At 43.5% G+C, this 14,575-nt stretch overlaps 1 protein-coding gene across 4 annotated transcripts in view; it reads right to left on the bottom strand.

Moving 5' to 3' along the window:
- The window catches only part of ABCB11 (ATP binding cassette subfamily B member 11), a 50,924-nt gene extending 37,323 nt beyond the window's left edge, over positions 1 to 13,601 (bottom strand). Inside the window, exons 1-6 of one of the 4 annotated variants that reach the window (XM_060280346.1) lie at positions 13,436 to 13,601; positions 9,368 to 9,459; positions 8,160 to 8,184; positions 3,808 to 3,861; positions 2,007 to 2,049; positions 812 to 1,053 (exon numbers count right to left, since the gene is read on the bottom strand). In XM_060280346.1, the coding sequence (XP_060136329.1) occupies positions 812 to 1,053; positions 2,007 to 2,049; positions 3,808 to 3,861; positions 8,160 to 8,184; positions 9,368 to 9,443 (440 nt within the window). In that variant the 5' untranslated portion in view covers positions 9,444 to 9,459; positions 13,436 to 13,601. Of the gene's footprint in view, positions 1 to 811; positions 1,054 to 2,006; positions 2,050 to 3,807; positions 3,862 to 8,159; positions 8,185 to 9,367; positions 9,463 to 13,435 lie in introns of all 4 variants that reach the window. The other 3 variants (XM_060280342.1, XM_035133261.2, XM_035133251.2) reach the window with 3 other exon arrangements.
- Positions 13,602 to 14,575: the final 974 nt, after the last annotated feature.

Here is a 14,575-nt window from a genome sequence, read left to right on the forward strand (position 1 = left end):
AGAAATAATGTAACTTCGATAGCAGCTAGATGAATATTCTCCATTAATATTAATAACAATAACAATAAGATATCATTTATATGCCATCCATCTGAATGGGTTGCCTCAGCCACTCTGGGTGGCTTTCAACAAATTATAAAACCACAGTAAAATATCAAACATTAAAGGCATTAAATGCTAACTGGTTGGTGCAGGCACCCCCAAACTCGGCCCTCCAGATATTTTCGGACTACAACTCCCATAATCCCTAGCTAACAGGACCAATGGTCAGGGATGATGGGAATTGTAGTCCCAAAACATCTGGAGGGCCGAGTTTGGGGATGCCTGGGTTGGTGTGTAATTCAACAAGGGCAAAACAAAGAAGAAATATTAGTTATTGTTCAACATTTGCATAAACTGATCCAGTTTCAAACTATTTCCTTGTGGAAGACTAATGATGCAATCTATGCACATATACCTGGAAGCAAGTCTATGCAAAACTACAGAGCCAATGCCCAGTTGTGTAATCACACATATATGAAGGCAGGCTGGTAAACTTACCTGGAGTATCATTGGTTTGTCTTCTGTGCAAGAATGCAGAAGATTTCAGACAATGTCATTTAATAACAGAGGAGATAAAATGCTTTGCTTATTTGTAAGGTCTATAAATTTCAAAATATTGAAATATTACTGTAAGGTTATGTCCAGCTTCTACCCAGAGTCGACCTGATGACACTAATGAACCCAAGTTAGTCATGTTCTTTAACTTTCAGTGGGCCTACTCTGAGTAGCATTAGCATTGGACGCAACGCAAAATGTCTTGTTCACTTACCCACAACTCACTGGTGTATTATTGTCATTTTGGTGATGGGAACTGTTGAGCCATACTATAGTGTTATTCACACATCCTTTGTTCGGGTCACTAAGCTCTTGCTTCTCGATATCATATTGAATAAATGTGTCTGTCATTACCCCAAAAACAATCAACATGGCTGGTTGGGCAGCTCCATGAACAGCAGCACAGATGCCACCAAAAACCATCATCAGTTTCTCAGATGAAGAAGCAAATCTAAACTTTAAGAGGAGAAAAAAACAACAAAGAGCATTCACAAAAAAATTATGCAACACTCCTTTGTATATTAATGTTCCAATCGTTTTTTACTAACAATGGCTGAAACCCAAGGCTGCTACTTCACTAGCAGAATGGCTTTGATCCAGCAGAGGCAGCCACTAAAATAAATGGAAGTTGTTTTCTGATCCCACCTTCCTGCTACAGTCCATTGAGAACTGAAAATCTGTTACAGAAGCTTGTAGGACCCTCTAGATAAGTGCGGAAGAAGGCACAAGGGTTGCGCATGAAAGAGAGTTATCAGTGCAAATCACCTCCCTTCTTTTGCATTAGTAGATGCTCTTCTGAGTCAAAAGTCGCTCCATGAGTGGAACTGTAGCACTGGATTTCACCCTGTCTAATGCTAGGCTCCACCATTCCTTCTTGGAGTAAAACATGCACCACCTTCACAGTGAACGTCAGGCTCCCCACAATAGTTTTGGAAAAACAAAATACAAAGCTGTCTCCATTTGAAGGGTGGTTGCGATTATGACGACCCTATAAGGAGTGTCTCTACCCCCATTGTTCTACCCGGACACTGAGGTCCAGCGCCGAGGGCCTTCTGGCAGTTCCCTCGCTACGAGAAGCCAAGTTGCAGGGAACCAGGCAGAGGGCCTTCTCGGTAGTGGCACCCACCCTGTGGAAATGCCCTCCCACCAGAGGTCAAAGAGAACAACAATTACCAGACCATCAGAAGGCATCTTAAGGCAGCCCTGTTTAGGGAAGCTTTTAATGTTTGATGGATTTCTGTATTTTAATGTTTTGTTGGAAGCCGCCCAGAGTGGCTGGGGGAACCCAGCCAGATGGGCGGGGTATAAATAAATTATTATTATCATTATTATTAGCTGGGAATCTGACCACCCTGATCTATAGAACCACAACAGATATATAAAATGGTGGAAAGCAACCATTTTATTACCAACTCAAAGAAGCCAACTCGAATCTCATTCTTCTCTGATGTCCTGTTAAAAAAAAGAAGAGCAAAATGTGTTGTATTATGAAAGTTGCATTCTTTCCCCTAGATATGTTAGGAATCAAATCCCTATTGCTGGATTGCCTGATGATGGAAGAACCTCTTCACAGTGCCAAAGAAGTCTGTGTGTAAAGGCAGTTCCATCCTACCACCAGCAGCCTCTGCTTATTGACTCCCCCCCCCCCGCCCGCCCTGAATCAATCAATCCAAGACAGTCAAGAATTCTCCAATATTTTCACACACACACTGCCTTCTTGAGAAGTCCAGTTTCACGGCATGTTCCCTAAGTGGTGTTTTTACAGATGCTGGACTACAGGAGCATATCTCAAAAGCCCTCCTCATGTAATAGATATTGGCTGGTGTTATAAAAAAACATTTGCAAAAATAGCATATAAAAGTTTGCTGTAATGCCCTTTTCTGACTTCTGTGAAAGAATGTGCTTTCCTTGACAAATTAAAGGAGAATCCTGTTATCCTAGATCCAGCCACAACCAAACCCTATTTTAGCCCTAAAAGGAGAAGAGTGAGCATAGCACAGAAGGCAAGGCGGTTCTTGGAACAATGAGGCAGAGATGGGAGAGGCTGGCAGCTTAATCTGAGGGATAAATTTGCGCTGCCTGAAAGGTTGCAGGCTGTCATTGAACCACCCATATACTTGCACAACATCAATGCTTGCATTGAGAACACACACACACACACACACACCAATATATTCTGACAGAATTTACCACACATTATGCACCAATCTGTATTGCCCTGCCAAATGATGAAGTGAATCTTCTGCACACGAGCAGAAATATTACCTAGAAGCAGGGCTCCCCACCCACCCCCACCAGAACTCAGTTCCGGCACCTCCCAGGTGGGAGCCATTGCCATTATAAGAGAACAGGGGAGGCATTCATGCTGAGTTCCAGTACCTCTTTTGTCCTAGAAAAATAGCACTTGGTCGAAGAGAAGTGGAAAATAATCTTATTGCCACCGTCCATCTGGATGATACAGACAGGACACAGGGGGGGGGGGGAATAGAATAATAGAATCATAGAATTATAGAGTTGGAAGGGCCATCCAGTCCAACCCCCTGCCAAGCAGGAAACACCATCAAAGCATTCCTGACAGATGGCTGTCAAGCCTCCGCTTAAAGACCTCCAAAGAAGGAGACTCCACCACACTCCTTGGCAGCAAGTTCCACTGTCGAACAGCTCTTACTGTTCTTTCTTGTTGTTTTTTAATTAAAGATTTTCTTGGTTTACAAAAATATACGCAATGTCTCTCGTAACATTTTTACAAATCAGTTTCATTTGTTGAGACATTGGAAAGAAAAGGGGGAAAGAGGTAGATGGAGGGAAGGTAGGGGTCGGGTGGCGATGTTTCTATTTTGCTTAGTATATGTGGGGTTTTTTTGTCAGCGTCGCTTGTGTAGGTTCTCTGCTATTCGCTTGTGTTCCTTTGGTGGTGAGAGATGTTGGGGTTGGCCTAGGATATAGTTGCTCCCCATCAACTAGTAATTCAAAGACATGATCCTGGCCACAGTTTACGACCATCATGGCTAGCAGCCAGTTAATAGTCCTAGGCTCCATGAATTATTTTTCTAATCCCCTTTGAAAGCTGTCTGAATGGATGGCCATCAGCACATCTTGTGGCAGAGATTTTGCCTCCTTTACCACCCTCTGTCACTCCTGCAAAGTTTAGCAGAATGAATGAAGGGGTGCAGCAATTATCCTGATAGAAGAGTAAACAGCTTAACTTACTTCTTCCCCTTTGTATTGTTCTTTGAAGAAGTTTCCTTTTTAGTATGGAAATACCTGTAAAAGGCAAGGCAATATCCATGTGAATAATCTTAAGGGGCCTAATTCCCATGTACTTCCATTCAAATTTATTTTATCCACCAAAATGTATGTTATCATCTTGGGACGTTGTTATGGCTTCAGTTGCAACGTCATTTTGAAACACAAGGAAGTGGACTTTATTTTGAATAGACTTGAAATCCGCCCCCTTAAAAAGTAGATTACAATAAAGGTTCTATTCCTTCAACAGGCCTGGTTTTTATGCCCTTCTGATACCATTAGTCCACAGGACAACCCTTCCCCATTGCTGTTGTCTTCACATTTCTACACCAATTTATGATTGTAAAAAATAATTCTCATGAAAATGCACCTGCCTTTTAGTGCAAATTTGGGTTCCTAATGAACCCATTTTTGTATGCGGTTTTGACTTAGATACATATTTTTCCAAGCATCTTCCCCATATATAAATCATTTTTGCATGCTACTTTCTCTAATAGTCATTCATTTTTATGGCATTTCCCCCTAATTCATGCATTTTTGTACACTGCATTGCAAAATTCAAGAAAGTGCAAATTTCAAGGATAGCTGCATTTCAGTTCATGTATTTGTTGGGGAAGAGTGAATTAGAATGTATCTTATTAAAATGCAAATGAAATGAAAATTCTCTTCTATTCCTACAAGAAAGGCAGTGCTAGTGGAATTCTTAAAGGAAAAGAATAAGAATTCTTTTATGCACCGTTAATTTTAAGGTTGGGACTGTCTAGCTGCCTTCACGGTTCTCAGTGCAATGCTGAGGTTCAGAGGATCTTCAAACATACATGATGTGAGAGTGTCTGAGGCAGTTCTGGTTACAGGATCATAAGCTGTGTCTTATCCTATATATCTTAATATTCCACCTCATTGCTTCATCTGGCTGTACTCCCACAGGAAAAATTTTTTGCATAGCACTATAACAATGAGAGAAGAATATAACAGGGGCTGGCACCCTTCCCAGACCCTGCCAATCCCCTAATTGGTCCACTATAGTATAAAGAGTATTAACTATCCTGTTCCCCAGCCTGGGTGGATACGTGAAAAATCAGTATCATTCAGAAGGGAGAGAGAGTTTGATTTACTCCTTAGAGGCCTAGGTTCCTCTTGTACTTCCTGAGTGGCCTCAGGCAAGTCCTCACAGTCTTAGCTGCCATCAAGAATGACACATGAATAATGCCTACAGGTATCTGTGCTTTTCCTAGAAAAAAAAGCAGCTTTGGGGAAAGGCAGTGTTGCGTGGGAAAAAACGAAGAAGGGTGCTTTATGGTCAAAACCTTTCCTTCCTGCTGCCTTTCTACCCAAAATCATTACAGCAGAGGTTTCCAACCTTTTTGAAGAAGAAGAGAAGAGTTTGGATTTGATATCCCGCTTTATCACTACCAGAAGGAGTCTCAAAGCGGCTAACATTCTCCTTTCCCTTCCTCCCCCACAACAAACACTCTGTGAGGTGAGTGAGGCTGAGAAACTTCAGAGAAGTGTGACTAGCCCAAGGTCACCCAGCAGCTGCATGTGGAGGAGCGGAGACGCAAACCCGGTCCCCCAGATTACGAATCTACCGCTCTTACCCACTACACCACACTGGCTCGCCACAGTTTCCTACATTCTTTCTACAGCACCCCTGTGGGTCTCAGGAGCCTAGTTATGTCACCCCTTGCCCGCAGAGCTGGCGGCCTCTCACTCTATTTTGAACACCCTTGTGGCGTGTTCCCTCAGCCTCTTTTCCTCTCCCCTCTGCTTGGGAGTCCTCTGGGCAGCCACAGTTGCCACCTCTAGTCTCTGAGCTGCGCCCCCACCCCAAAGAGAAATGTCTCCTCACAGTGCCCCACAAGGACCTGGGACTTGTCTGTCCATTCCCAACAGCAAGGACTGGAGGACTGGTTGGCTGGGATCCCTCACCTGCTTGCTTGCTTACTTACTCAAAGGCCGCCTCAGCTCCTGGCAACCAGCACCCCCAGCCAGCCCCAGCGGCACCATTTGCATGCAGAGCTTGTAGCCAGGTCTGCTGCAACAAACAGTTGCACAAGCCTTTGGGGGGCAGAGGTGCGAGAGGTCATCAGAGGATGAAGGGAAGGGAAGAGGGACAGAGGCCAGTTTCGCCCCCAGCACCTCTGCCACAGCCCATTTGTTGAACAAAAAAACCACCACCCCGTGGAGTTCCTCAGAAGTGTATTAGTGTGACTCATTATGCAAATCAGTTAATGGGGCCAACACTTTCCTGAATGATAGCTTTCCTGTCTTTACTGGTCTCTCCTTGGAATGCTCATCTTTGCCCTCATCTGCACTTAACACTAAGCCAAACCATAATTTAGTGTAAGTGACCAGATTTGGTGGGCAGAGAAGGCATGTGAGCGCTTTTTCATTCCTATCTGCATGGGCCATATCAGGGAGAAGTACCATCCAATTCCGTGTTAATTAACAGGCAGATACCTTCTGTATACAAAGTTCACGTGTGCTAACATGATTTTTTCAGTTTTGAAAGACATTGGTCATATTGCTACAATGGTTAGGCTACATTATACTTCTGGTAAAAACAGTCAGATCCCAGTCCTCCCAGAATCCAGAATGCATCTCCATGCTACTCTGAGTTTCGCCTCACCAGAAGGCTTAATCTGAAACTTAAATCCCATTCATAGAATCATAGAATCATAGAGTTGGAAGAGACCACAAGGGCCATCCAGTCCAACCCCCTGCCAAGCAGGAAACACCATCAAAGCATTCTTGACATATGCCTGTCAAGCCTCTGCTTAAAGACCTCCAAAGAAGGAGACTCCACCACACTCCGTGGTAGCAAATTCCACTGCCGAACAGCTCTTACTGTCAGGAAGTTCTTCCTAATGTTTAGGTGGAATCTTCTTTCTGGTACCTTGAATCCATTGCTTCATGTCTCTGGAGCAGCAGAAAACAACCTTTCTTCCCCCTCTTTGACATCCTTTTACTGTATATATTTGAACATGGCTATCATATCACCCCTTAACCTTCTCTTCTCCAGGCTAAACATACCCAGCTCCCTAAGCCGTTCCTCATAAGGCATCGTTTCCAGGCCTTTGACCATTTTGGTTGCCCTCTTCTGGACACGTTCCAGCTTGTCAGTATCCTTCTTGAACTGTGGTGCCCAGAACTGGACATAGTACTCCAGGTGAGGTCTGACCAGAGCAGAATACAGTGGTACTATTACTTCCCTTAATCTACCGGTAGATGCTATACTCCTATTGATGCAGCCCAGAATTGCATTGGCTTTTGTGTGTGTGTGTGTGTGTGCCTTGCACCAAACATTGTGACAACTAGTTATGAATGCAATTCTGAGCTGTGGAAACATTTTTAAGGGCTTGGTGTTTTCTCTCTCTATTTCTGCTTATCTGGAGCACAGCTCCTCAGAAATTTGCTTAAGGCTATATTCTCTCCATCAACTGTACAGTGATACAGCAGGAAACTTTCTATTTTAAGACATATTAGTTTTGCTTTCACTAAATTATAGCCTAGTACAAATTTCTTCGTATTTAATTCTGTTTTTTTTTTTTGTAACAGGGGTTTTCAGCAAGAATACTGTATTCTACTCTAGAATATTCTGTTGTGGCATAGACCACAGCCATGCACCCACACAAAAACGATTGATTGGCTGTCAGTCAATGTCATATCTGAGGAAAGCAGCCAGAGTGGGAAATGTTTGCACGTGGGAATTGCTAATCGTCACATCATGCCATGAAACCTGTGAACAGATCCAACCTGCATTGTAAGAGGAATTGATTGAAATAGTAGCATTTTTCTTCTTCTGATATTCTGTTATTGCCTATTGTATTCTGAATTCTTGCTTAACTCATACCAGTTGCATGATATTAGAGCTTAGAAAATTGAAATGGCTGCATTTCCTATCTTGCAAACGCACCAAAGGATTATGAAAACTGCTGTCTAGGCATCAAATAAATGAATAGTGTGGATCTTTTAATAGCCAAAACTGCACCATCCACTCGCAACGGGGGAAGTATCAGCAGGCTCAAGCGACACCCCCCCCCACGAAGTACCAAAGAGGTGCAAAAAAATGGGGGGGGGTTCAATGAAGGGGGGGAACCAACAAAACAGACAAATGAGCTCTGACTATGCTCAGTGGTCACATCATGCTCATTGGCAGTTGGAGAAAGGGGAAGGTGTAAAACCAGGAGAGGGGGAATGGAATGAAGCATGGCAGGCTAAAATCCGGAACAGAAGGACTTTCTACTACACTGCAACAATTTGTCGCATGCCCTACTTGTCCAACCAAATAATTTGTAAATATCTGCATTACTTACTCTGGTTTGCAGATGCCGTTATCTGCTGGGGGAAAACAAATACATCCTATAGTTAGCATTTTTTTGAAAATTAATCCATACTCCTAGATACACACACACACAGCCATTTTAATTATGTACAGGCAGTGTTTGATTAAAGAGAACTCAAAGAGTTCGTACAAAAATCCCAGTAAGATCCCAAATGGACCAAATTGGAATGATTCATGTTGGAGATCTGATTCCACCAAACCAGTTCCCAAAACAGGTCCAGGAAATGGAAAGAGACATAACCTAGTGGTGGAGCCAATGCTTTGCATGTAGAAGATCCCATAGAATTGTATCATCTTGCCACTGCTAACCAAAGACTATGTTCAGGCGCAGGAGTGCTTGTACAAAAGGCTTTGCTTTTGTTTTTTAAGATGCTTCTATTATTACAAAACACTGGGGAAATTCCCACTATATTAAAATGGCCGCTATATTTTATTATTTATGTGTATTTTTCCAGGCTCCTATTCCATTTAGGAATAAATTACAAAGTAACTCTGAAACAGCATAAAATAATAAGCATGATATTGCCGGGGGGTGAGGGTGGGGATCAATCTAATGCAGAAGATACCACATCAAGATGGGGCAGTTGGTTGTTTCAAAATTGTGAGACCTAATCCCCTTCCACGTGCCCAGTCCTATTCTCCAACAATCCACATTTCCTTTCATTATAATTGGACCCCCCCCCCCAGGTTTTGACTGGTTTGGTTTTCAAGGTAAAAGATCATGCAGAAGGGCATGCTTGCAAAGTGGACACCAATGTTTTCAGCCCTGCTCTCTCACCTCACCCTCTTTGCCTGCTCATCACCTCCGCTGCTACCTCTTCCTCCTTCTCCAGCTAAGAAAGGTAGCAACCCGCACCCAAGCTCCTGAGATGCTCAAAAAGAGAATATCAGTCTTGGGACCAACCACAATCCCTGCAAACTGGTCTATTGCACACTGGAACTTGGGGAAGAGGACCATCCTCTTGAGCTGCAAACCCTCCTCCCACGTCTTGCAGGATAATTCGTTAACTTTTCCACCCAGAGGAAGAGGAGGAGTTAGCAGTAGTGAGTGGGTAAGCAAATACTTCCCCCCCCCCAAAAAAAAACATGAGCATGGGATGATATGAGCAAATGGGTCTTGAAGAGATTTACAGAAATGTGTCGAAAGTCAAGAGGTATTTAAAATGGAAAACATCATACGTGATTCTTCCGGCTCAAAGCCATAGTTGTCTTCTCCGATTTTCTTAATACTGCACAAAGTAACTGGCTCGGGCATGATCTTCCTCTTTATGCTGCTAAATAATAATGATAATGATAATAATGATAATGATACAGTGGTACCTCGGTTTACAAACACAATTGGTTCCGGAAGTCTGTACTTAACCTGAAGCGTTTGTAACCTGAAGCGAACTTTCCCATTGAAAGTAATGGAAAGTGGATTAATCCGTTCCAGACAGGTCCGCGGAGTACTTAAACTGAAAATACTCAAACCGAGGCGTACTTAAACCGAGGTATGACTGTAATGATAATGATGATGATGATGATGATGATAATAATAATGTGTCCCATCTTTGCAAACCAAATGACAATTTTCTAAAGCTCTCTTTCATACAGTGGTACCTCGGGTTACAAACGCTTCAGGTTACAAACGCTTCAGGTTACAGACTCCGCTAACCCAGAAATAGTACCTCAGGTTAAGAACTTTGTTTCAGAATGAGAGCAGAAATTGTGCCCTGGCTGTGCGGCGGCAGCAGGAGGCCCCATTAGCTAAAGTGGTACCTCAGGTTAAGAACAGTTTCAGGTTAAGAACAGACCTCCGGAATGAATTAAGTTCTTAACCAGAGGTACCACTGTACTTGTATGATTTCACTTAGCAAAATGAAATGAAATCCTTATAAGTCAGTAGGTCCATGGTTCAGCTCCACTTTGCTTACTTACTTACTTACTTACTTACACTTACTTGCATGGGCGTACCCAGGATCAAAACTAGGGGGGGGCAAGGGGAGGGGCCAAGGCACGGAAGGGGAGGGGCCACAAAGTGGGCGGGAATGGCGAACTCGCGCTCCGCCGGGCTGTGCCCCTCCCTAGAAGCAGGGCTGGTGGGCGGAGGCGAAGCCCAGCCCAGCGGAGCGCGAGTTCAGCGTTCCCACCCGCCGCGCTCTCTGGTTCCCCGCCGCGCTTGGCCTTGCCAGAGGGCGTGACGGGGAGCTGGAGGGAGGGCGCAGCGCGGCGGGCGGGAACGGCGAACTCGCGCTCCGCCGGGCTGTGCCCCTCCCTAGAAGCAGGGCTGGTGGGCGGAGGTGGAGCCCAGCCCAGCGGAGCGCGAGTTCGGCGTTCCCGCCCACCGCGCCGCGCTCCCTGGTTCCCCGCCGTGCTTGGCCTTGCCTGAGGGCGCGCTGGGGAGCTGGAGGGAGGGTGCGGCGCGGCGGGAATGGCGAACTCGTGCTCCGCCGGGCTGTGCTCCGCCTCTGCCCACCAGCCCTGTTTCTAGAGTAGGGCAGCTGCCCTAACTTGCCCCGTGGTGGGTACGCCCTTGCTTACTTGCTTACAATAGCTCTGAGCTTCAGCTTGACAACTTCCAGTATGAGTTACAATTAGTCTTTTTAAAAAAAGAAAAGAAAACTGCAGCAAAACAAAATACAGTACAGTAGAAAGAACTGATTTAAACCCTAGCCAGCCAGTTTTTAACTCCAGATACATTAAATCCCAGGTGCATTAAATTATTCTAGAGCAGGGGTGTCCAGCTCCGAAGAGACTGCGATCTACTCACAGAGTTAAAAACTGGCATCTACCCCCTTTTTTTGGGGGGGGGGAGGTTTCAGGTCAAAGTTGTTGAGCTTTTATTAGGAAGGAGGCAGGCACATTTTGGGTAATTTCCGTAACAGAGAGGTTGGGGTCAAAGTTGTTGAGTTTTTTTCAGGGAGGAGGTAAAATGTTGAGCTATTTTTAGGGGAGCCACAGTTGTTCAGCTTCTTCAGGGGGAGCCATTGATCTACCAGTGATCTACCACAAATGTCCAGTGATCTACCGGTAGATCACGATCTACCTGTTGGACATGCCTGCTCTAGAGCTTGCTGTCTTGTTTGAGTTACAAGGAATTAACAGCTAGGGGACAGCATCATAAGGCTGTCAGGATCAGTTTGGTAGTTTACATTGTTAGACAGCTCTATCTGCCCCCCTTCTACATAACTAAAAGGTGGCAGTGGTCTAAATATTTTGATGGGGGCCTGGGGTAGCTGTTGCTGAAAAATAAAGTGAAGGCCTTTCCCCTACCTAAACCTCAGAATATTCCACCCCTCATGCAGAAGGCCGACCCTATCATGTGACAGAGGGAGGCAGCTGCCTCAGGCAACTGATTTTGGGTGTCATGAAAAGCAGCAAATTGCTACCTGTTTAATTAATTATTGCTGCATTTTTATTTATTTATTTTACCACCTGGTAGCAGTAATTGTGAAGAGATAACTCAACGGAGGGCAAGGGGGAATATTTTGCTGCTCTGCCTCAGGTAGCAAAATTGCCTTGGTCCAGCCCTGCCAAAATAGCCGTCGTTGTAGAAAATCGTATCCCCTTTGCCCAGTATCTATTGGGTGTTCTTGATAGTCAAATTCCCCTTCAGTGACTGAGATTGCAGGGCAGGAAAGTAAAGCATAAATGTAATATTTACTCCCTCTGCTCAGTTCTTCCACTTTCAAGTTGCTGCTCCCTCATCAAGGCCTTCTGCAGGCTTCTTAGTGCAACAGTTATTATCATTGTTATTTATTAAATTTATTAAAGATAAAGGGACCCCTGACCATTAGGTCCAGTCGTGACCGACTCTGGGGTTGCGCGCTCATCTCGCATTATTGGCCGAGGGAGCCGGCGTATAGCTTCCAGGTCATGTGGCCAGCATGACAAAGCCACTTTCTGGCAAACCAGAGCAGCACACGGAAACGCCGTTTACCTTCCCGCTGTAGCGGTTCCTATTTATCTACTTGCATTTTGACGTGCTTTCGAACTGCTAGGTTGGCAGGAGCTAGGACCGAGCAACGGGAGCTCACCCCGTCACAGGGATTCGAACCGCCGACCTTCTGATCAGCAAGCCCTAGGCTCAGTGGTTTAACCACAGCGCCACCTGGGTCCCTTAAATTTATTAGGGTGGGGTTATTTTGCCATGGCAACACAAAGCAACTTATAGTATTTAAACAATTTTAGACAAACACACACACACACATTAAAGTTAGCATTAAAAAAATCTAAAAGACCATTCTATTTTTTTATATAAAAAAACTTGATTAAAACATCCCACTCATACAAAAAAGGCCATAGATAAATCAAAGCCGAAGGCCTGATGTCTAAAGATATATAACAGCAGTTTCACCAGCTGGCAGATGTGCCCGTAGCAACCCCTGGCCTAAGACATTTCCTGTGCCTTTAAGGTTTCAATCCTATGCACTCTTACATGGGAGAAGTATGGTAAGTGGGTAAGTGTTGCAGAATTACAAAGAAGAAAGAATCACAACAGAAATCACTTTGCCCACTTCAGTACAAGTGTTGCACAGAAGGGAAACGTCAACTGAGGTTACAGCAGCCACCCCAGGATTCATAATCGGCATAAAAACAGAGACCTAACTTGTCTCCCTCCCCAACCCCAACCATTCCCACCCTATTAACAAATGCTCTTTGCCCTTCTATAGGAATTTTGAGTTCTGTTAATGAATAACAGCAGCAACATCCTCATCACCATTGTAATAAAATAACAGTTTAGGACAATGACTTTAAGTAGGCTTTTAAAAAACACTCATGCTTATAAGTAAGTATAAATATTTGTTCCCAGTAGGAAATAGAGTAGCTGGAGCATATGATATCAGAGAAATGTTGCAAGAAGGAAGAGATATCAACATATTCCAGTTCTGCTGTTCCAATCCAATTTAGATTCCTCCTTCCCAACACACACCTCTGCTTTTAAATAAAACTTAAAATATCATGGATCTCCTATATCTGTTTGGCCCTAGAATACTCTGAAAATGAGATGTAACTGACTTCTTCAGTTAATATAGCAAATTCATCTTGTGCCCAGGAGTATTTGAAATAGTTATTTCAAATTATTACTTATTCTATAACAAGAGTTTCAGAAAAAAGCAGCTTAACACTTTTCACGGTGTTATTCCCTTAATTACTGTTAAGACCATTACAATCTAGTCACAATATATTTTGTAATTTATTTATTTTTAAGTTGCTTATTGTTTTATCCAAAGCTAACACGGTAACAATACATATATTTTTCCTCACCAGTTGAAGTAAAAAAAGGAAGAAACAGAGAAACAAGTTCCAAAGATCCTATGGAGTGAAATTAGCCAACAGTTTGTACATCCATTTTCAGCACCATCAGCTTTCAGCGTAGTAACCCATTTATCAAGATTTAAGCCTCTAAGTAGTCAGAGACTATTTACACAAAGGTCAGTAACCGAGTGGTCCTCAGAGTTCATTGACATCCAGTGTAGAATTTTAACTTGAGTAAAATTATCATACAGGTGAACAGCAAAATGAGAAAATATAAATCTTTGAAAAACTACGCAGAAAACAAAAACAAATGTCTTATGCCGTCTCAGAAAGGCAATATTATAATAATTCTTGACTAAAGGTCAACAATGAAGTCTCATGTATGTGGATTGGGTACAAAAATCACTTTGAAAGTCCCTCTCTAAATCTGAAGCTAAAAATCTTTGTTCCTTTTCCAAAATTTGCACAACATTCATTCCTTATCTTTCTCAGCTGGAGGCTAAGCAGCTAACTAACCAGAAAGCTTCACAAAGTTCCCCTTTGATTAGACCTAGGCTGGAAGCATTTTTGAAAGCTTTCTAGAGAAGTCATTTATGGATTCACCTCCCACAGCAACGTTTGACAGAAGCAGTAAGAGGTCTCCTCTGGTGTGAATAGTAGAAACCCCTTCTGGAGCTCATGGAGCCCCAATGGAGACATTACCAATTAGGAGCCAACAACAAAAGCTCTGAGCTGTATGTGTATCATCAGTGTGTTGCCAATACACAGGTAACCCTTCATTTGGTCACTGAACATTGGTGTGTGAAGCAACTGGACCCCTATAACAGCAGGTGCAATCGCAGTTTAAGCATCTTAATTCACCTGTCATCTTTCTAATCTTTTCTATTGACTTCACAGATTCTCTACAATTTTAATTACTGGCTTTCAGAATCAAAGACTCAGGAGTAGCTGATCATGTTGGGATCCACCTTTCACACTTCAGTTATGAGCAAGTCTTAGAATTTATTCTAATGGGTCCTAAAGTTGCCCATCTTTGGGGACATACAAAGTCTATGGTATCCCATGGGTGTTTGGGGAGGGTACTCACGTTGTGAGGTAAACTTGCAGTGGGTCTGTCCTACAGACAGGGCTCAGGGAAACTCCAACAGT

Source organism: Zootoca vivipara, chromosome 1 (genome assembly GCF_963506605.1).
Source record: "Zootoca vivipara chromosome 1, rZooViv1.1, whole genome shotgun sequence".
Lineage (NCBI taxonomy): Eukaryota > Metazoa > Chordata > Lepidosauria > Squamata > Lacertidae > Zootoca > Zootoca vivipara.